The sequence below is a fragment of the Anser brachyrhynchus genome (genome assembly GCF_964034855.1).
Source record: "Anser brachyrhynchus genome assembly, chromosome: 22".
Classification (NCBI taxonomy): Eukaryota; Metazoa; Chordata; class Aves; order Anseriformes; family Anatidae; genus Anser; species Anser brachyrhynchus.
In genome coordinates this window covers 4,284,061-4,304,090 of record NC_137715.1, presented here as the reverse complement: position 1 = coordinate 4,304,090, position 20,030 = coordinate 4,284,061, and the positions used below count along the sequence as shown (strand labels likewise).

The 20,030-nt window shown below is 62.6% G+C and overlaps 1 protein-coding gene and 1 long non-coding RNA gene across 5 annotated transcripts in view; one reads left to right on the top strand and one right to left on the bottom strand.

The window, feature by feature from the left end:
• Positions 1 to 11,783, bottom strand: part of NGFR (nerve growth factor receptor) — a 14,649-nt gene extending 2,866 nt beyond the window's left edge. Inside the window, exons 1-5 of the mRNA XM_080565361.1 lie at positions 11,627 to 11,783; positions 8,014 to 8,155; positions 3,561 to 3,920; positions 1,255 to 1,498; positions 37 to 197 (exon numbers count right to left, since the gene is read on the bottom strand). Of these exons, the coding sequence (XP_080421487.1) occupies positions 37 to 197; positions 1,255 to 1,498; positions 3,561 to 3,920; positions 8,014 to 8,155; positions 11,627 to 11,668 (949 nt within the window). The 5' untranslated portion in view covers positions 11,669 to 11,783. The remainder of the gene's footprint in view (positions 1 to 36; positions 198 to 1,254; positions 1,499 to 3,560; positions 3,921 to 8,013; positions 8,156 to 11,626) is intronic.
• LOC308181777 lies at positions 8,162 to 20,013 on the top strand. 4 transcript variants are annotated; one of them, XR_013941574.1, is made up of 5 exons: positions 8,162 to 10,365; positions 13,359 to 13,667; positions 13,792 to 14,191; positions 14,712 to 14,933; positions 16,565 to 20,013. It is a non-coding gene; the product is annotated as an uncharacterized lncRNA (long non-coding RNA). The 4 variants fall into 4 exon arrangements; XR_013941575.1 differs by lacking the exon at positions 16,565 to 20,013 and having other exon boundaries at positions 13,531 to 13,667; positions 14,712 to 16,003; XR_013941576.1 differs by lacking the exon at positions 16,565 to 20,013 and having other exon boundaries at positions 13,796 to 14,191; positions 14,712 to 16,003.
• The last annotated feature ends 17 nt before the right edge of the window (positions 20,014 to 20,030 follow it).

Below are 20,030 nucleotides of genomic sequence, written 5' to 3'. Positions count from 1 at the left end.
GCCCCCGCCCGCCCCGCAGCCCCCGGCTCGCCCTACCTGGCCCCTGCGTGCCCTGGCTGGGCGGCTGCTGGTCGTGCAGGCTCTGGCTGTCCACCGAGATGCCGCTGTCGCTGTGCAGCTTCTCCCCCTCCGGGGAGGGCGTCTGGTTCACCGGGCGGTTGTTGGCCCCTTGCTTGTTCTGCTTGCAACTGTTCCACCTGCACGGAGAGGAGCGGGGAGGTGGCAGCCGGGGGCACTGTCCCATCCCATCCCCCCCCCCCCACCGGGCAGCATTCCCTGCGTGGCACCCCTCGCTTTGGGAGCAGCTTCATTGCCTTGTCCCCTGCTCGGAACCATTTTCCCAAGAAGTGTTTCCCCCGTAACCTCTGGCTCAACCCCTCCGGCAGCTGGATCAGGTTAAATCAGCACCGAGTGCCTCTGCTTTCGCAGCTGCCCTGCTCCTGAGCTTTGCAAGGGCCCGGGACGGGGCTCCCTCCTGCACAGCCCCGCTGCAGAAAGGCAGCTGCCGGCCGGCGTGCACGCCTGTGCGCGCATGGAGCTGCGTGCGGGTCCCCACGTGCGGCGCTGCGCCCACGTGAAGGCGCAGCTGGGGCTTCGGCTGGGTGCACGCACCCACGTCGCTGCCTTCCCGTGGGCGGTGCACGTGGTGCTCGGTGCCCTCCGGGGCTGGACCGGGGCCACCGGGGAACCCGGGGCTGTGGCGGGGACCAGGGTGCACGTGGGGCGCATGAGCGGCAGGCTCGCATCTGGGCAGCACGTGTGGAGCCAGGCGGCTGCGTGAGCCTGGGCTAAGGTCCTGGTGGGGAGGGGATGCTGGGGGGACCCCTTGGGGTGCCTCCAGCCCAGGGGGTGCACGGGGAGCAGCCGAGCCAGCCCTGACCTGCGCGGGGCCAGGTGCACGCCCAGGGATGAGCCGCTGAGCGTGATCGGCCGCGACGGCTGCCCGCGGCGCGCCAGAGCGAGCAGGGGGAAGAGCAGGAGGGGGTGTTTGTGCTGGGGGCAGTGTGGGGGCACGGCTTGCACCCACATCCTGCTGCGATCGCCCTCTTTCATCTCCTCAGCTGCCTTATTTCTCATGCATTTTTTGGAAATCCAGCTCCCGTCCACCCACCCTGCTCCCCTCCCTCATTTTGTGGCGCTGTCGGTGACTGCTCCAAACGCAGGACCTCCGGCAGGGGTGGGCACAGGCTGCTCCCCCCTATTCAACTCCCTCCTCTTCCAACCCAGCCCCACGGCTCTGGCTTGGTTCTCTACCTTTTGAAGGCAATGTAAGCCACCAGCCCCACCACCACGGCCGCCAGGATGGAGCAGTAGACAGGGATGAGGTTGTCGGCGGTGCCGCGGCTCACGACAGGCTGCGAGCTGCCCATGATGGTGGTGCCGGTGTCTGCCAGGGTGCTGGCCATCGCCTCCGTGTTGAAGGGGTCCCTGGTGACGGGCTCGGGGCTCTCTGAGCCCGCCAGGGATGGGGTGTGCGTCGTCCAGCGAGGGTGGAGGTCTGCCAGGAGGGGAAAAACAAAGGGAAGAGTTAGCCACGTACCTGGTGGTGACTTGTAGCAGCTCTGGCACAGCCCCTTGTCCCCAAGCTTGTCCTTGCAAGCCAACCCATCCCCGGGCCCCCAGTCCCCCTGGACCCTGAGACAAGCCAAAGCTGGCTCGCCTTCTGAAAGGCTGATGGTGCCTGGTCGTGGCTGGGCTGCTTGGACACGGCTTTGAAGGTTTTCCTTTCCCAGCACTGCTTTGCTCGAGGCCTTCCCGTTCAGCAAGGGACAAACCACGTATCTGTGCGTCCCCGTTGCCTATGGGCATCCAGCCTTGCACAAGCAGGGTTTATTTATCCCCACTGAGGTTTTGCTCCAGCCCTGGTACCGGGATGGAAGAGCAGCTCTTCCCCCAGGCATGCAAGCCTGCTGGCTGAGCCTCTGGCTCCTGTCGCTGATCCCAGAAAGCTGATATGGGACTCGGTCCCCAGGACGCAGCCCCAGCTGCCACCCATCTACAGCACATCTGCACTGAGACCTGTGTAAGGCAAAGCAGCTGCCTCTGCAGCTCGCAAGGAGCTGGGTCTGCCTGGGTTCATCTGATGCTTGCAGCCTGGATTCATCCCCCCAGGGGGGAGCAGAAAGGGGGAACCCTCACTTGTCCCCTTACCCTGGCCCCTGCCTGCTGGGTGCGCCCCGCCAGCCCAGCCCCGATCTGGGAGTGACCCCGTTCCCACCCATAGGTCCGCACCCAGCAGATGGATGTGTCTTGTCTTGCACTGGGAAGAGCTCTCACCTGCGTGCCCAACCCCCCTGCAGAGCCTGCCTCCCCCCAGACCTGCCCGTGCCCCTCTCCAGGGGCTTTCCCTGTGCCCGTGGGCAGCCTCCGGGCGAGCTCTGCAGGGCTGTGTCCCCGCTGTGCCACACCGGGGCTGTGCCCCGTCCCCGGCCACCCCATGCCCCAGGCAGTTTGCAAGCTCGAGGCTGGAGCAAGCCCCAGCCAACCCCTCCTGGGCACAGCCCAATTCCTGCTCCCTGCTGCACCAGCCCTTGAACAACTGCAGACAAACAACCAGCCCCGGTGCAATCCCCAGCCTGGAGGTTCCACCTCGGCTCGTGCACCCCGAGCTCTCCAGCACCACGACAGCACGGGGGACGGGCTTTGCAGCACTGGGGACACGCTTCGCCCTGCCCGCTGGCTGTCCCCGGAGGGGGAAAAGGAAGGGGTGGCCCGGCGTTGGCAGCTCCCCGTGCCGACCCTCCCAGCCGCGGCCCCCGTCCGGATCCCGCTGCCCTTTGGGAGCAATGCTTTGGTGGCCGGCACGGCCGTATCCGGCGGGGCCCTGCTGGCAGCTAACAAAGCTCACCCTGTGCTCCTTGACTTATGGCTCCATTTACTCGACCCTTCCAAGGGATCAGCCAAAGGGAGCTGCGCTGGCTGCCGCCTCGTGCTGTGAATCAGCGGCGCGCGGGACAAAGCCCCTTTCTCAGCCGCTGGGGCTCAGGGCAGGAATTGTGCTGCTGCTGCCAAAGAGCAGCCGGGGCAGCCCCGGTGCCAGCCTAACCCCCCCCAAAAAACAGCCCCCACTGGGATATGGGGACTGTGCATGGCATGGGGCAGCACAGCCGGGCTGCTCCGCTGAATGATGCTCTCCCTGCACACCAAACCCTCCTGGGCTGTGGGGCTGGCTGCTCCCCAGCTCTTTTTGAGCGCAGCAGCAGTTAATTCCCATCGAAAACCCATCGGCTGCCAGATTGCCTTTTGCTGAAGGCTCTGGCGACAGCGAAAGCAACGTCCGAGGCTGCCGGACCTCTTGGCTGAGCATTTGCAAGGGGGATGAAGGCTCGCAGCAAGCGCTGGCTTGTTAGGAAGCTGCGTGCTGCAATGCCCAAGGGGTGGGGGATCTCAGCTGGACACGGGGTCCTCTCTTCTCCTCCACCCCCGGGGCCCTGCACCCACCTCCCCATTGCTGTGGTGCAAAGGGAAACTGAGGCACGGAGCACTGCAGATGTCTGTGCTTGCACCACGAGAGCCAGTGAGCCCTGCTCCCCGCTCCGCGGCGCAAAAGGCAGCGGTACCTCTGCATTCAGCGTCGGAGGTGGCCGTGCACTCCTTCACCATCACCTCGTTCTCCTCGCAGATGGTGCAGGGCAGGCAGGGGTCCACAAAGTTGGCCTCATCCGAGAAGGTGCCCTCGGGGCACTCCTCGCAGACCGTGTCCTGCGAGTCCCTGCAGGGGAACATGAGGCCGAAGCCCACCTCGCAGACCCGGCACTCCTTGCAGCTCCCGCTCAGCTCGTCCTGGTAGTAGCCGTAGGCGCAGCGGCACACGGCGTCGTCCGACTCCACGCAGGGCGCCGACATGCTCTGCAGCCCCACGCACTGCGTGCACGGCTTGCACGGCTCCGTGGCGCTCACCGTGTCCGAGTAGGTCACGCCTGGGAAAGGGGGGAAGCAAAAAACGGGGTGAGCAAGGGGTCACTGGGGTGTTCCCATCCCCGCTGGCCGCTCCGCGCCCCGGTGGTGGATTTGCTGCAGCCCCCAGCTCCCAGCCCCATCCTGTCGGAGGAGCTGGGTTTGCGCAGGGGCTGCAGGCTGGGACCGGCGCTCTTCATTGTTTTTGTCCTCCTCTGAGACATGGGGAGAGTTTGCCCCACTGCAGCCCCCCCAAAACCACCGGTCCCCTTCCAGCCCCTGGCAACTCCATGGCCTCCCCCTGCCCGTTCCCTTCCCGTTAACAGCAAATCCCTTTTTGCAGCAATTCCCCATGCTAAGGGGGGAATGCAGCCCCTAACTCGGGTCCTTTGAGCTCCTGCAGCCTGCACAGCTCTCGCTGCTGTCCCCATCACACCCATCCCAGCTGTGCCCATGTCCTTGGTACCCGTGTCCCCGAGCGAGCATCCCTGTGCGCAGCAAGGGCACCGTCCCCATTTCCGACCTGCGGACGGTCCCCATGGCCCACGCTGGCCCCGACAGACATCGCATCCCCAAAGCTTTCTCCTCTGCATCCTGCCTGGGAGGTCCCTGGGGGCATCTCTGCCCTGCGTCCCCCCTTCTTTGGCCTCGTGCTCCCCACCGGGGAGGCCAGGGGATGCGGGAGGTGATGCAAACAGGAGGTTACAACACTAATTGCTGACTCTCCTCTGACCCCGGGGCTCCTTGCTCTCCAGTTTCACCCCGCAGGACTGACTCTGCCGTGTAAATCAATACCCTCCCAAAGCCCGCCGAGCCTCCCCCCCGCGTCCCCTCCTTCCCCTGCATGGTCCCCAAGGTGTTTGAGGTTATTTTTAGCCCAGCGAGCCAGGATCAGTGCCCGTCCTGGAAGGCAGAGTTGCTTTCCCTCCATCACGCTCTTCGCAGCGGTTTCCCCACGGCCCACGCTGCCGAAACGCGGGGGAAAGCCCAATCCCCCGTCCCCTCCGTGGAGAAGGTGTTGGGGAATGATGTGCAGTCCCTCAGGAAGGCAAACCAGCCACCTCTCCATCCGTAATTAGGAGCTGGGGATTTCCTCTGGAGGCTCCGAGGGCTGCGCGCCCGCCCTGCGCTGGCCAAACCTTCCCCGTGGCCTCCCGGCACCTTTGGTGGCCTCCAGCTTCCCCGGGTGGCCCACGAGAGATGGAGCCTCCAGGAGGAGCTGCTCTGGTGCCTCTTTTGTGACATTTTCAAGACAGAGGGGAAGGAAGAGCCCCGAGGTGCCGGTGACGGGCAGGGGCAGCTCGCCCGCTGCACCCCAAGGACAAGGGGCACCGAGCCAGCACCGGGATGTCACCGGGGCTCCCCAAAGCCGTTCCTTCTCCTTCGGGGACAGGGGCTTCTGCACCAGCCCCCTCGCACTTGTGCCATACATCACCGTGTCACGCGCAAACCGTGCCAAAAGCAGCGGATGCAGCTAATGGCAGGGGGGGCCTCGGCTGGGCGAGCAGCCCCTGCCCGGCCGAGCGGAGGCAGAGCCGCGCTGGGTCGGCTGCTGGCGTGCGCGGCTCCCATTAACCTGGACTCATCCCTCGCATTATTCTGAATTATTGATAGGCACCATTAGAGCGGGGAAGTGGCCAGGAAAGGCATACGGCTGAGTGGGCACATTTTCAGTGGCAGCAAGGTATCGGAGCTGAGCAAATTACAGCTGAGATTCAGCCGGGGCCCCCCTCCCTCCCGCAGCGATGGAGGCTGGCGAAGGGGGATAAATAAATCATGAGGCAGCCATCGGGGGCGGGGGGGGGGGGTGTGTGGCAAGGGAGGGAGAGAAGAAAAATTATAATAAAAAAGCAAGTGGCCATTTGGGCTGCCTTCAGGCTTTGACAGGGGTGCTGCTGTGATAGGAGCAAAAATTCTTTGCGAAACCGTTTGGCCGATGGGTTGGGAGGCTGCCCAAGGCGAAGCCCTGGAGGCAGCCTGGGGTGGAGGTGGGGATTTTCGTGCCCACGTTCCCCGTGCCCGGCAGCCGGGGCTTTCTGCAGGGAAGGGGCTGCCCATGCAGCACCCCTGGGGGCGGTGGGAGCCCAGGCTGGGGGAGAAGGGTGGAAGCAGCTCCCAAAGGATCCCGTCTCCATCCCAGCACGGGCTGGTGATGGGTCTGCAGGTCTCCTCTCCATCCCCAGAAATCCCCCCGCTGGGCTCAGAGGGCAACTGGGGACCTTTCAGCACCCGCACCCCCAGCACCCATCCATCAGCCCCACCCAGCAGCTCCCAGCTGATGAATTTTGGGGCTCAGCCCCTGCTGCGTCGACAACGAACACCTGCAGCTGGGGCAGGGCTGGGGGTAGAAAGCAGGATGGCCAGCAGCAAGGTTGGTTCCCCTTTTCTTTGCAACTCTGCGGTTTGTTTGCCAGTCCCAGTTGATGCAACGAGGGGCCGGGTTGTCCCCTCGCTGCCCAGTGGCGTGGTGGAGGCCTGATCCTGCCCTGGGATTTACACCATGGGCTTGGGTGAGTGAGGAGCATATCAGGGAGAGGGGGAAGCTCCCAACTGGGGGGTGTGAGCCATGGGGTTGGGGGGCGGATGGAGGGCTGTGGGGGAAACTGAGGCACGGAGGGGTGCCAGGAGCAGCCAGCCTTGCTGGCCCTTTGGCAGCAAAGCCAAGCAAGGTGCAAAGGGTGGCGCTGGGAGCGTTTGGCCCTGCCTGCCCTTATCCCTGCAGGGCTGGAGGAAGGGAGCAGGCCTTTTGGTCTCGATGCTTTCCAGCTCACCTCCCTGACCCACCGCAGTCGGTGCCGGAGGTTAATCCTACTGGGGCCGGGCAGGGGAATCTGGGGTGCAAACCAGAGCAGCAGCACTCCCATACAGCCACCAACACCCGTGCCCTGGCTCGCGCAGCCAGGTCGAGGTCTCTCTGTAACCTCTGCACCCGCCATCCTCCAGGGAGGGTGGAAACTCCCTTCCACCCCCAGTTCCCAGAAAGAAGATGGGAAGGAGGCCATCCCCCAGCCTGGAAACGGAGGGGCTTACGTGAGGCGTTCCCATCGGAGCATCTCTGGAGCACAAAGCAGCCCTGCCGTGCCCTCTGGGTTTGCAGCCCTGCATCCCGGGAGCTGGGCTGGAGCCAGGAGCAGCGAGTGAGCCCGCCCCAAGGTTGCAGCCGGTGGGTTGCAGCCTCCCCAGCTGCTCGGAGGGCGAGCGCCCTTCATCGATTTTGCAGGAAGGCAGAGGTATTTTTAGCACTGCCCTGACGCTGCTCTGTGCCGGTGCCGCTCTGGTTATGGGGCTTCTCTGGTTATAGGGCTTCTCCCCCACCAGTCTCTGCCCCTTTCACTTCCCCCATGGCTGTGCTCTGCCCCTTCCCCCTCTCAAACCACTTCCCCGGAGCAGTCTGGGCTTGGCTGGCACAGATTTTCCTACATATACTTGTCCCCAGGTCTTCAAAGGGTTTGCAGCAGTAAATTTGAAGGGCAGATTCCTTACGCCTATCACGGCATTGTTTAAACGCTAATAGTTGGGCCACTTCATCTGTAAGCGTTTACCCAGCCCGCCAGCACAAACCTGACCGACATTTATGAAGCATTTGACATAGGCAATGTGCCTGGAGTTGGCCAGCAGAAAACTGTCCCCCCCACTTCTGTATCGGGAGCCTGTGTGATTTGCTTCTCCCTCCCCTAGCTTTATTTTGCAGCCTTTACAAGGTAAAAACAGCAGTGGTACAGGTGGCTCGCTGGGAGACCGTGGTGTGAGCAGGGGGAAGTACTGGAGGGCAGTGCTGGTGAGGAGCTGGGGGACACCGGGGGGAGCGGTGCCCTGGAAGGGGGCCTGCAAACATGCCTGGCACCAGCGGGTCCCAGAACGGGGCAGTCGCTGTATCTGGGGCTGGGATTTGCTGGGCAGCTGTCTGAAGGACTGGGGGAAATCCTGGGAGTAACGCTGCCCTTTGGGTGCGTTTGTGCAGGAGCTGGGCACCGGGAGGCTGCAGCCAGCAGCACAAAGCGCACCCACGCAGCTCTTCCAAGGGGATGCACGCGGGGAGGACCCTGGTGCCTGCCTGTGGTCCCCAAAACCCCCCTGTGCCCAGCACCCTCGGCGGGGGGGGGAGCAGGTACTCACTGTCCAGGCAGGGCTCGCAGACGGTCTGGTTGACCCCGCAGGGCTGCACCACCCCCTCGCCCAGGTTGCAGGCTTTGCAGCACTCCCCGCTCGTCGTGTACATCTTGGTGAAGCACTTGTCCTTGGAGCCCCAGGCGGGTCCCTGGGAGAGAAAACAGAGCTGGGAGGTGACTCTGGGCACGGGATTCCCCCTGCAAGGGTGGGCAGAGAAACACGTGGCATCCAGGCAGGGTTGTGCCGTGGGGTGGACACCCGATGTCTGGGCTAAAGGGGAATCGTGTATTAAATGCAGGGCTCGGGCGAAAGGGGAGTTAAATGGTTTTCCTAGGCAGAACTCGCTCATTTGGAAAGCCCCTCGAAGTGTTACTGATGGAGGCGATGAGAGCCTGCGGCTGGTGGATGCGATGGGGGAAGCAGGGTAACGGCACTGTTTGTTCTCATCTCTCCCCTGCTCCCCCTGAGGATGCTGTGCCATCCCAAAAGGCTCAGCCCTTCCCTGCCTGGCGGGCAGCAGGGCATCACCTCCAGGCTGGCTGCAGGGAAACCTGCCAGCCCCCAGGGAGGGTTTGGAGGGCTGGGGTCCCTGCTCCGTGCCATGCTCTCGCTGAGCATCGCGATTGGAAATCAGCCCCCACGATGGAAATGAAGACTTTAAAAGGAGCAGAGAGAGCTTCAGCCGTCTAATGGGAGTGAGTGTATTTGCTTATAAAACCTGTCATCACATATGGAAGCAATAAAAGTGCCATGAGCAGTGCGGTTTGGAGCCCCGCTGCACATGCACTTTGCAGCAGGGAGCAGCGCTGGCCGGGCTGCGGGTCGGACCCGCCATCCCTTTGCCATCAGGCTGAGCCTGGTCTGGGGGAAGAAACTCAACAGGAGCGTGGAGGAGCTCCCCCTCCCTGCGTCCCCACGCATCTGGATGCCTTGTCAGCCACTTGGCCGCCTCTCTTCTTCGCACAATGCGGCGTTATGAACTCACGGGTGCATCATCCGGCATCATCCGGCCCGGCCTGAGACAATGGAGCGCCAATTATAGGCAGCTGAATGACAAAGTGCTCCAATTACCCTGCGCTGGAAAGCATGCGCTCTCCTGGCTGGCGCTGCTTCGCCAGCCTGACCTGGCACCGGGCCCTGGCTGCACGGGCGAGAGAGGATTTGGCATGGGGGGCACTTCCAGCGCCCCCAGACACCAGCTGGGGAATGAATGGGTTGGGGGGGGGGGGTGAGAAACGGGCTCGCTTTGCAGCAGGGACTCAGCCAGGCAGCAGGGATGTGCCCCGCTGCTTGCAGCCACCCAGGGCTGGAGCTCGCCCTGCTGCTCCCTCTGCCCCATCCTCTGCAGCAATCCCCCCACGCTCGGGCAGGTTTCTGCTCCCCGCAGCAGCGGCTGGGAAGGAGGGAAGCATCCCAACGTGCCTGGCTATAAATAGTGCTGGGAAGGCTGGGGCCAGCAGCTGGGGCCAGCAGCAGCCAGCTCTCCCACGCCGCCCGCGCCCGAGGCAGCTGCGAGCAGCCCCGCGGGGCCAGGACCCGGCTGCCTCGTTTCCTCCGTGCAAAACCCGGAGCCCCGACAGCTTCCCCCTGCTCTCCTCAGGCTGCTGAGGGACACCCTGTGCTTCCCCCTCCCGCTGCCAGGTCCTACCCTCAGCGCTTCTAAATGGTGTGGAAAAGGCAACTTCCAGTCCCAGGTGCTGCGCCCCCCCCCCCCCGCCTGCATTTCCCTTTCAGCTCCACCTCGAGCACTGAAACATTCGTAAAGATTAACACGCTTATGAGGGGGGCACATGGTCTGCATTAGCCCGCTGAAATGTGCATGTTATTAACACAACTCCTGTTGACAAAGCCACAGGTATTAACACTATAAAGCATCTTGACAGCCGGACCGAGGAGGGGGGACGCGCAGAGGGTGCGAGCAACACCTTTGTGAGCTTTTAATTGCTTTCTGAGTTGTTCCTGTACGTTTCTCTCCCCTAGCAGATGCTGCCGGTTGAGGAGATGGCCTTGGAGGAAGAGCTACGCAGAGCGAGTTCTGTGAGGCACCATTATCTTCCCAGCCCTGGCACAAAAAAGCGCGTTGCGCCGGAGTGGGGAACGGCGGCGACGCTGCAGCTGGAGATGGGCCCAGCGGCAAGCCTGGATCCGAACCGCCCGCGAGCCTGACAGGCGGGCTCTGCATTTTTTGGCTATGCACCCTGTCTAGAAAAGGCCAAGCCCCTGGCTCCGAGCACTCCCCAAACTTTGGGCAGCGCGAAGAGCCACGTCTGAGCTCGCCGGGTCTGGCCAGCCCTCGGCGCGGCAGGACGGGCAGGGCTCTGCCTCCTCCCCTGCTGAGCTCCTGTCCCAGCAGCACAGGTAACGAGCCATGAAATTGGGGTTCTTGGGGTTTGGGGTGGCCCTGGGGCTGCAGCCACAGCTGTGGGAGCACCTCTAGATCTGTCCCGGTGAGGGATCAGGGGGGCAGTGGGGTTCCTCCTCCCCAGCTCTCCTGCGGGGCTGGGTGGGCTCGGCAGGTGTAATCCTTGGGGACACATCCAGCCCTGACCTGGGGAGGTGGCTGCAGGGTTTGGGGGACCCCGAAGCCCTGCCTGGCTGCAGGAGGCTGCTCCAGGAGGGAGGAATTTCCCAGGGCTGAAATCACTTGAATCATATTGGCTGGGATCAGGTCTTGCTTTCTCTGCCACCCGGTCCTGGGAAGCTCGGCCAGCCCGGCCCCTGACCCACGGGTGTCCGAGGGAAGGGGACCCTCTGGCACAGAGCCCCCGGCCCCGCTCTCCTCCTCGGTCTCTGAATGAAACCGCTGAAGCACAGGGTTTAACATTTGCCCAAAAGGTGTCCTGCTGCCTGCCGAGCCCTCCGGGACCCTCGCCATCAAATCCTGCTGCAGCAAAAGCCCTGTTTCTGCCCCAGGTAGCTCCGTCTGTCCTGGTGTGCCCAGTCCGTGTGTCCTGCTCCGGGCATCCCCCTCTTCCCTGCCCCCCCACGCCCTAAAGTTTTGTCTGTGGCACAGGCTGAGGCTGTGCCTGTCCGGGGGGCTCACGCTGCGGGGAGGAAAGCTTTGCCCTTCCTACAGGGCGTTGAGTTTGGAGCCGGGCAGGTTAGGGGGAAGGTTTGGGGCCATGGGGTTCAGGAGATGGAGGCACAGGGGTGGGGCTGCTCCCCCCCCCCACACCACCACCACCCTTTTTCCCGGGAGAAAAGGGATGGCAGAGCCCAGCTCGGTGCTGGCAGGACGCGAGGGGCTGCACAAGCCATCCCGAGGGGGTCCCCATCCCCACCCACCTCCCCGCTCCCCTCCCTCTGCGCCCAGCCGCGCTCCGCTCGCCCACCCGGGGGACCCTCCAGCCCGGCTGCCCGGTGCCTCCGGGACCCTTCAGCCCTCTACATTTGCCCTCCCCGCCTTCCGCTTGCCCGCTACCCCCGGGACCCTCCAAACAGGAGGCTGGAGAGCCCCGGGGGCGCAGCGCCGGGGTACCCCGGCTCCTCTCCATCCCACCTCCGCCTGGCGCCTGCGGGACCCGGGGACCCCCCCGGGCTCCTTCCCCGCTCCCTCCGGGGCTCGGGGCTCCCCGGGCACCTGCGAGCAGCCCTCCCCGCCTCCCGGCCCGGCACTCACCGCCGGCAGCAGGAGCAGCAGCAGCGGCAGGAGCCCGGCCATGGTGCGCGGGGGTCGCCTCGCATCCCCCGAGCAGCGGGTGCGCGGCCGGGCTGCCCTCCCTCTGCCGCCCGCCGCCTCGGCAGCACCAGAAAAGGGCTGCAAGTCCCTCCTCCTCCTCCTCCTCCTCTCCGCCCCCGGAGCATCACGGCGAGCAGCAGAGCCAGCACCCTCCTCTGTCGGCACACAAAGCCCGGACCCCCCCCCCCCGCCCCAACAAGACCCCGCCGCCCTCCCACAAAGCGCTTTTGGGGTGCGCTCCCCCCGGTGTTGGTGTCCATCTGTGCACCCTCCTCTGCCGTCCGTCCATCCATGCCTCTGTCCAGCCATCCATCCCTTTATCCATCCGTCCATCTCTCTCCATCCCCTCCAACGCCTCCATCCGCCCATCCCTGCACGCCCCGCTCCAGCTCTCCACCAGTCCCTGTCCTCACCACGGGCTCGTTAATGGTTTTTTTTTTAACTATGCTGCAGGCTCAGAGAGAGGCTCCGGGCAGGTCAGTGCCCGTGGGTGGAGGGCTGAGGCGGGGGTGGGCTCACCGGACCTCCTCTGGGTGCGTGGGCAAGGCACAGCATCCTGCAGGTGCTGGTGACACCCCCAGGACCACGACCCTTGCCAGGTCTGTGCCAACCCTCCGGGTGACAAAGGGAAATCCCCAGCAGCGAGGAGGAGATGCTGCCGTGCCCGGAGCGGCAGCCACCTGCTCCTCTTTGTAAAGCCACCTGCTCCTCTTCGTAAATCCACCCTCAGGTGTAAAACCCATAATGACATCCTTCATTTCCTAAAAATCTCCCCGCGTGCTGCTCCCTCCGCTTTCAACTTATTCCAGGGCAGCCCCGTCCCGATCCTGCCCAGCCCCGGTCCCGTGGTGCTGAGTTGTTAAGCTGCGTGTAAAGGAGAGGCAGTTGGAAATGTCACGGCCTTTCCCCAGCTCGGTTTGGCCCCCGCCTTGGTGTGTCAGCACCAGAAACGCTCTTTGTGGGGCTTGTTGGAAAAAAGCAATGGGTTTTGTGTGGCTTCGGTGAGGAGGTTTGTTGGAAACCGCCCAGAAACTCTGGCGCCAGGGGCGGCTCCTGGGGCTGGGAGAGAAGAGGGACTCCTTCACCCCATGGCTTTGCCACCCTGCCCCAAATGCCTTTACCCAGCACGGGATGGAGCAGGGGGCGTCCTTTATGGGGCCGGGGCTGCTGTCTGGCTGTCTCTCAGCTTTGTGCTGCGTTGGGATGGGGTCTTTGTCACGCTGATGGGCGCAGGCTAGAATTCCTCTTGAAAAGGGAGCCACCGACCCGCCGAGGGGTGCGGGGTCGGCAGCTCCCGGCTCGCCCCGCTCCAACGGGCAGCCGGGAAGGGCTCTGAGGAAAGTCCCTCTTTAAATAGGATTAAACTGAAGCCGCCGTTTGTTCTCCGGCACGGAGACGCGGGAACACACGTGTGAGCCACATGGCCGTGGGTTTGCTGGCCAGAAAGGCGTGCCGGGGCCAGGTGGGGACAGGGCAGCGCCCGCCAAAGCCGGGGCGTGGGGTATGGGAGTGCTGCCCACCCCAGCCATGAGCTCAGCACCCCTCTCTCTATCCCTTTTGAATGCTTGGAAATGGGGCAAAGCTGCCTGCGGACATCTGGTGGGGCTGGGCGCAGCGGGGGGAGCAGCCCGGGTCTCTTGCAGTTGGAGTTGCTTTTGTTGCTTTGCTGCAGCGAGCCGGGCTGCTTCCTTGGGCCGTTTTACGCATCCTTCCTTCCCGGAGCGATTTGGGATCTGCCCCCCCCTGTGATGGGACGCACTCGCTGGGCTCTGGGGGCTTTGTTCGAGGGCGCAGCGCGCGCGAGAGGAGCTCCCCGACCCCAGCGCCGAGCGAGGACTTTGCAGGAGGGTCTGACACCGCGGCACGAGTCACCCCGGGAAAAATAAAAACCATCACGGCGACACAAACCAGAGCCAGGCGGACAGAGACGGCCGCTCAGCTGGGCCGCATCTGCACGAGGCTGGGCTGGCAGCCAGCGAAGGTAAGTGAAAACTTCTGCTCCCATCCCAGCCCTGCGCGGCTCCTTTGGTGACGGGGCTCGCCAGCGCTTTTCATTAAATCCATCCCCCCCCCGGCCCCACTTTTATTTTTTTTTTCTGTCCCAGAAAGGTTGTGGCCCTTTCCTGGCTCCACGCAATGACAAAAAGCCTCTTAAAAGTCTGCTGTCACCTCTCTGAATTAAAACCAAAGGCTCCAGGGGTTTATTTGCTCTGGGATCGTCCTTTTGGCTGCCGGTGGGGGTTGCAGGACAGCAACCAATGATGTCCTCCAAGTTGTACCGAGAGCTACATCCACCCACAATCAGCTCCGCGTACGAGCACGGCTGGCCACGCTCCTGGGACAGCTCGTGGCCATTGGGAGATCCAAAATTGTGTCTTGGTGATGCTCCAGCTCCTGCTCGGCCACGGTGGGACGATGCCACAGGGACTGGCACAGCGCTGGCCTCCAGCAGGGCTGGTTTTGCCTTGAGAGCACGGTGGTGAACGGCTCATCTGCAAGCTGCCTGTAAGGGGAAAAAGGGCTTTTGGGGTTTGTGCTGGCTCCTGGCCTCCTTTCGGGCTGGGGGATTCACAAACAGGGGATTCGCTGCTGGAGGAGCAGCGGGGGGCTCCTGGCTCCAGGTAGCTGGTTGGGCTTGCCCATGTTGGTAAATGGGGATGTGCAAAAAAAAAAACACGTGGCTGGGGCTGAAACCAAGGAGCAGAGAGGTGAGGTGGGAGCGGGGAGGAGGACGGGGCTCAGAGCAGCCCAGGAAAGCGCGGCTGCTTCGCATGTGCTTGGAGGAGCTGGGGGCCAAAACGCCTCCGCGGGGCTGGTTTGGGACCGAGCCCGCGGCGGCCCCAAGCGAAGCGTCCCGTCGGCGAAAACATCACCCCTGGGAGACACAGCTGTGCCTGGCGTGCCTCCCTCCTCCAGGACGGGAAGGTTTAATTAGCAAGAGCCCAATTACAGCTCGGGGAAGTTTTGCATCAAGTCCCTCTCAAGGCCAGAGCACCCGTCTCGAGCTCTCGTTATCTCTCCTCAGGCTCGTCAAGGTCTTCCCCCCGCGCGCTTCAAAGTCCAGAGGTCTCCAAGCAAACATCAGCAATGTTTTCCCCCTCTCCTGCCGCCCCACCAGGACTTGTGGGGCCCCCAGAAATAGCACGAGTTAAACACTCGGCGCGAGTCCCTGCCTTCAAACTTTTTATTGATTTTACTAAAAAGCATAGGTAATTACCTTCCCGACAAAGACAGCAACGCGGTAATGGTAAGTTATAAATAACGATGAATAAATAATACACGTTGGGAAAAGAGCAGCGTGCTGCCCCAGCTGTTCGCAGCCAGCGTGGAGAGCATAAATAAAGGAAAAGGCAAAGAAAAGCCCGGGCGGAGCGCGGGTGCCGCAGCGTTACGGGATGGGCTTCGAGGGCCGTGGCTGTGCCGGGAGCAGGGGGCGAATTAGGGCTGGAAATGGGGCTGGGGGCTCGCGCTGCAGGCTTCAGCGTGGGGCTTCGTTCTGCCGGGAGCCACCTCCTCCAAGGACCATCCCTGCGGGGCGGGGAGGAATTCATGCAGATCGGGAACAAAAAACACATTCTTCCGCAGTGGAAAAAGAAAGAGGAGAGGATTATTTTTTTTTTTTTGGTCATTTGCACCCTCTCGGCCACCTTTCCTGAGAAATTTGCACCTTGAGCCGCTTGGCAAGGGCCAAGCCCGCCTCTAGAGAGCTCGAAGCCACGGGGGGAAGCCGAGGGCTCCCTCTGGTTCTCCGTTCGATCAGTGGGAATTGGGCACTTGAAAGCTTTTAAGGCTCGAGGCCAAGGTCAGCTCCCGTGCGCTGGGCTCGTGGCCGTGCTGCTCGCTCCCGTCAGCTGCTGGGCGCCTCTGGCAGCTTCGCAACCACCCATTTGCTCTCCGCAAAGGAGCTGGCAGGGAGCTATGGGGTGAGCAGCTCCATCTTCAACGGCGATTTAGAAACCACCGAGCGCCTTCCGTGGGGAGCTCTGGGTGGCCCCAGGCTCATGCAGCAGCTTTTTTTTTTTTACCATTCAGGGGCAAACAGCTCTCTGCATTTAGAAAGCTGGGGAGGGGCTGCCCTTAACACCTCCCCTTTCCCCCTTACTCAGGGGGTGCACGCAGCCTGCAAAATGTGTGGAGCGCTCCAAAAACCCGAGCCTGTGCTCTGCAGGGAGTTATTCCCACGGGATGGGACTAAGACAGTGGCAGCATCCCAAACCTGGGGCTGCTTTTGCCCACTCGGATGTTCCCACCCTGGCCTGGGGACGAAGCTCCCGCTGTCTCAGCGTGTTCTCGGTGTCTTTTGTACTCACCGGTACCGCCGCAACCTGTCGGTGTTGGTGGTACAAATCCGGGCGGATCACGCAGAGATGGACCGTTGGTGCTGGGGACGGTGCGCAGCAGCGAGGAGGGCAGGAGGGCTCGGGAAGACATGGGGGTGCGTGGCCAGGAGCTGTGGGTTGAGGCCAGGGAGCTCCCCTGGTGCTGCCTGCGGGTCCCGAGCAGAGATCACAGGTTGATTTTGGCTCCTGGGTGTCCTCGGTGGTGGCTTGGAAACACGGGAGGGGTGGTGTGGGGGGCTGCAGCCTCGCAGGCTGGTGTCCAGCATGGGGCGAAGGCTCCAAGCACCCCAACTGCAGGTCTCCAGGGCAGGAGGGACATGACGTTCCCCAAACTCCCCCAAACCTGATTTCCATTACTGTCAAAGTGTCCCAGTCTGGTTTCGATTATACTCCTCGATTTCCATGCCTGTAATTTCTCCTAATGCCTCTCTCCAACCTTCCCCCCCCCGCCTTGTCTTTTTCACTTGTTAATCTCCAGCCCCAAGGCTTCCCATCCTCCTTCCCTTCCTTTTTTTTCTTCCTCTCGCTGTCCTTCCAGCGTGATCCATCACCCGAGCGCGGCAGGGGGGACTCGCGGTGCTGGCGGGGACGAATCTCTGGTGCCTTATAAGGACCGAGCGAAGGAATCTCCCGCGAGCGGAGCCCACGATGTCCAGGAAACTCGATCCCTCCTCGGGATGGAGCGATGGCAAAATCATGAGATGGTAAAAATAGACTGTGCTTTGCCTCCCCGAGCAAGCGAGGCGATTTTGCACAATTTAAAATAACGCTCTGCTCAGGGCCAGGCAGGGGGGAGAAACTCTCTGCTCGTGGCACGTATAAGGAAGGACATAAATACGTCTGCGGCAGCCACCTTATCAATATTTTTCTGCTTAAGGTATGGATTGGTTCCACATGCCAGGGGCAGGGCTGCCTTTCTTCTCACCAGCCTGGCTTTTGGGAACCGATTGATTCGGTTTTGCTGCTGCTGGATCAGGAACTCCGCTGTTAGGAGGAGATGAGCGTCAAATCCTCCACGGCGGTGATAAGGACGGAGCAAGGCGGGGAGCGGAACGGGGCAGGACTGGGGTTTCTTTCCCTTGACTTTTAGATGGGCTCAGTGTTTTCTTTTTTCTTCATTCCTTTTTTTTTTTTTAAATAAATTCTTTCTGGAAGTGGACATTTATTTAATTGCTCCAGTGCTCAGCCTGCTGTGGGCTGCTTTTCAAGCTGCTTTCCAGCATACACGTTGCCCAGGCAAGACCCAGGGGCATTTTGCCTCCCTCCTCCCTTCTCCCATCATCACACCAGGTGGGCATGGAGTTAGTGGATGCGTTAGAAATATCTCCAGCTAACTCTGCTGTGCCTCGGTTTCCCCACGCGGGAAGCAGGGAGCTGATCCCTGCCCCTCACAGACACCCGGGAAGCTGAGCAGTTCCTTGCCAAGCGCTCAGAGATGCTGTCGCTCTATTTATTCATTGGCAAAAATCAAGGTGCCAGCCCACAGATCAGGGGATTTTCTGCCCTGCCAGGCACAGGGCTGCTTTCTGCGTCCATCCCAGCGCACGGTGCTACGGGGACGGGGCCATCACGCAGCATCCTGGAGCTGGACGATCCCCCCCAGAGCATCCGCGTTGCTTTTCTTGGCCCAAACTTCAGAAAACCCAGCGAGCAGCTGGGAGCTGCCCAGCAGAAAGCTGCTGGCAGCGCTTTGCCTCCCCTCCTGCCGTCCCCTGGCTGTCAGGAAGCAGCCCAGACGCCTACCAGGGGATGCCGTTCCCCTTTTTACTCCCTTTGCTGCCAGACTCAGGAACTCAGCCTGCTGTGACCACCTGCACGCTCGCGCTGACTGCATCCCGGACCTCTCCCGACAGCAAGATTCATCGCCGCGCTCGCCCCGCTGCCCATCGCTCATCCTGCCAGCCCCGGTCACTGGCCCCAAAGGCTCGGGGTCATTAAATCAACCTCGGTTCCCATTTCTCCCCCTGCCTCTGTGGGTTTCTGGCACGGCCCCGTGACATCCACAGTGAGCGGGGGGGTGGCAGGTTCGGGGGAAGGGATGGGGAAGGGGGGGGTCCGAGCCCCATCCTGGAGCAGGGGGGGTTCATCCTGTCCCAATTTGGGGCGAGGAGGTGATCCAGCCTGGCTGTGAGCTGACGGGGATGAGCAGAGCAGCTGCAATGCCCCAGCCCCGCTCCTTTCCTTCTCGCTGGGGGTGTCCCCCGTCGGTTTTGCTCTCGCTGAGGTCTCTGGCGAGCTCCTGGAGACCAAACGCCCGTCCTGCGCCTTCCTCCTCCACCAGGGCTGCACCTGAGGAATGCCACCTCCCAGGGACAAAAGGAGCTTTTCCTCTGGGATTTTTTTCCTCTGGGGTCAGCACCGAGCCGGGAGCGCAGGATGCGGCCACGGCGGGGGGGTTGGAGCATCCCAAGCACTGGCTGCCAAATCTCCCCCCCTTTCCAGCCACCGCTGTAGCTGAAGCACAAGCAGCATCCCGCGCCCTGCCACGCTTTCTCCACGCCTCGAAGCAGGGGAATAAACCCCATCGGCTCACAAATTCCTCATGAACTCGTCCTCGTGTCCATCCCAGCAGCCATATCGCTGTGTGTGATGGACATTGCCCTGCTCTCACGGCTGCGGGGTGAACCTGAGCACGGGGAGCTCAAATATTATCAATTTTGCTCCTTTTACGTGCCCCAATCTCGCCGGCCACAGGACTGGAAGGGGAGCGTGGGATGCCCTCAGCATCAGGGGTCTCCTGCGTCCTGTGGTTTTGATTAAAATGCAAAATATTTTGGAGCCCTAAAAGGAAAACAAAGCGAGCCATCGAGCTGGGTTTGTTTAGTCGGGATAATGATGCTATCGGAGATGTCAGCGAACCGGGGGGGTCTCGAGTAGCCCCCGGCGGCCCCGTTCCTCCCATCGCTGTGTGGTTCCCCCAGACCTGTCCCACTGATGGATGAGCCCTTCCCATTGCCTTTAGCAAGGGCGAAAGGTGCCTCCTCCTGAGATTTGGGGTGATTTGGGGGCTTTTCGGGGCCAGGCTGGGGGACATGAGGGGTGTGTGTGGGGGGGGACAGCTCTGGCTGCTGGGTCTCTCCGGCCCCAAACCTGCTTCTTGTTAATGCCCCCCGAGGTCAGCCCGGTGCCCCCGCCTTTAATCAGCGCGCTGGGGCTGTCTGCTTGCATTTCCCTCCCTGTCACCACCCCCCCACTTGCTTTCATCAAGGGGTACGGCTTTTTGGGAGCTGTCTGGCTGCATTTCCCTTCGCTCCCTGCTCCGTGCCCACCCCGTTCACCCCACAGCTCCCCAGCAGCCGACGCTTTTCCTCCCGCAGCCACCGGCTGCCCACCGGTGGCTCCCCTGGCACGGGGAGGGGGGAATTGGGGTTCACGCCCCAGTTGGACTCCTAGCAGAGCTGCGGCAAGGGCTAAAACAAAGAGGGGAGGCTGAGATTTCAAACGAAGCCCAGGCCGATGCTCGCAGATACGGTCCCTATGGCAACTGCTTTCGACGCCCCGGCCGCAGCATCCTCGCCTTTTCGTCTCCTTTTGTGCGCATCCGTGCGCAGAAGCGGGGCAGGAAACCTCCCGGAGAGGGGGAAGGGGGGCTGGAGGGGGCTGCGAGGGGAGGAGGGAAATGATGGGGGGGGTTCCTAGAGAGTTATGGGGGAGCCAGACCGGGGCACCCCCTCCCTGCGCCCCCCCTTGCTGCCCCCACATGCTGCTCCAGGAGCACTGGATGGGGAGACCTCCAAATGTTTCCCCTTCCAGCTCCGGGGTAGGGGAACAGCTTGCTGGGGGGGTTTCAGCCTTTGTGCCACCTGATGGGGACCCCTGTCCTTGCTTTTTCCCCAAATCTTCCCCTCTGGAGGATGCTGAGGCCCTGCACAGCCCACGCTGGTGCCCCCAGCTGTGCTCAGAAATTGCCGCGGGCACCGAGCCCGGCTGGGCTGAGTTAGGGGCTTGGAAGGTGGGGGCAGAAAGGGCATGATGCTGGGAGGGTTAAGGCACCGCACCTGCTA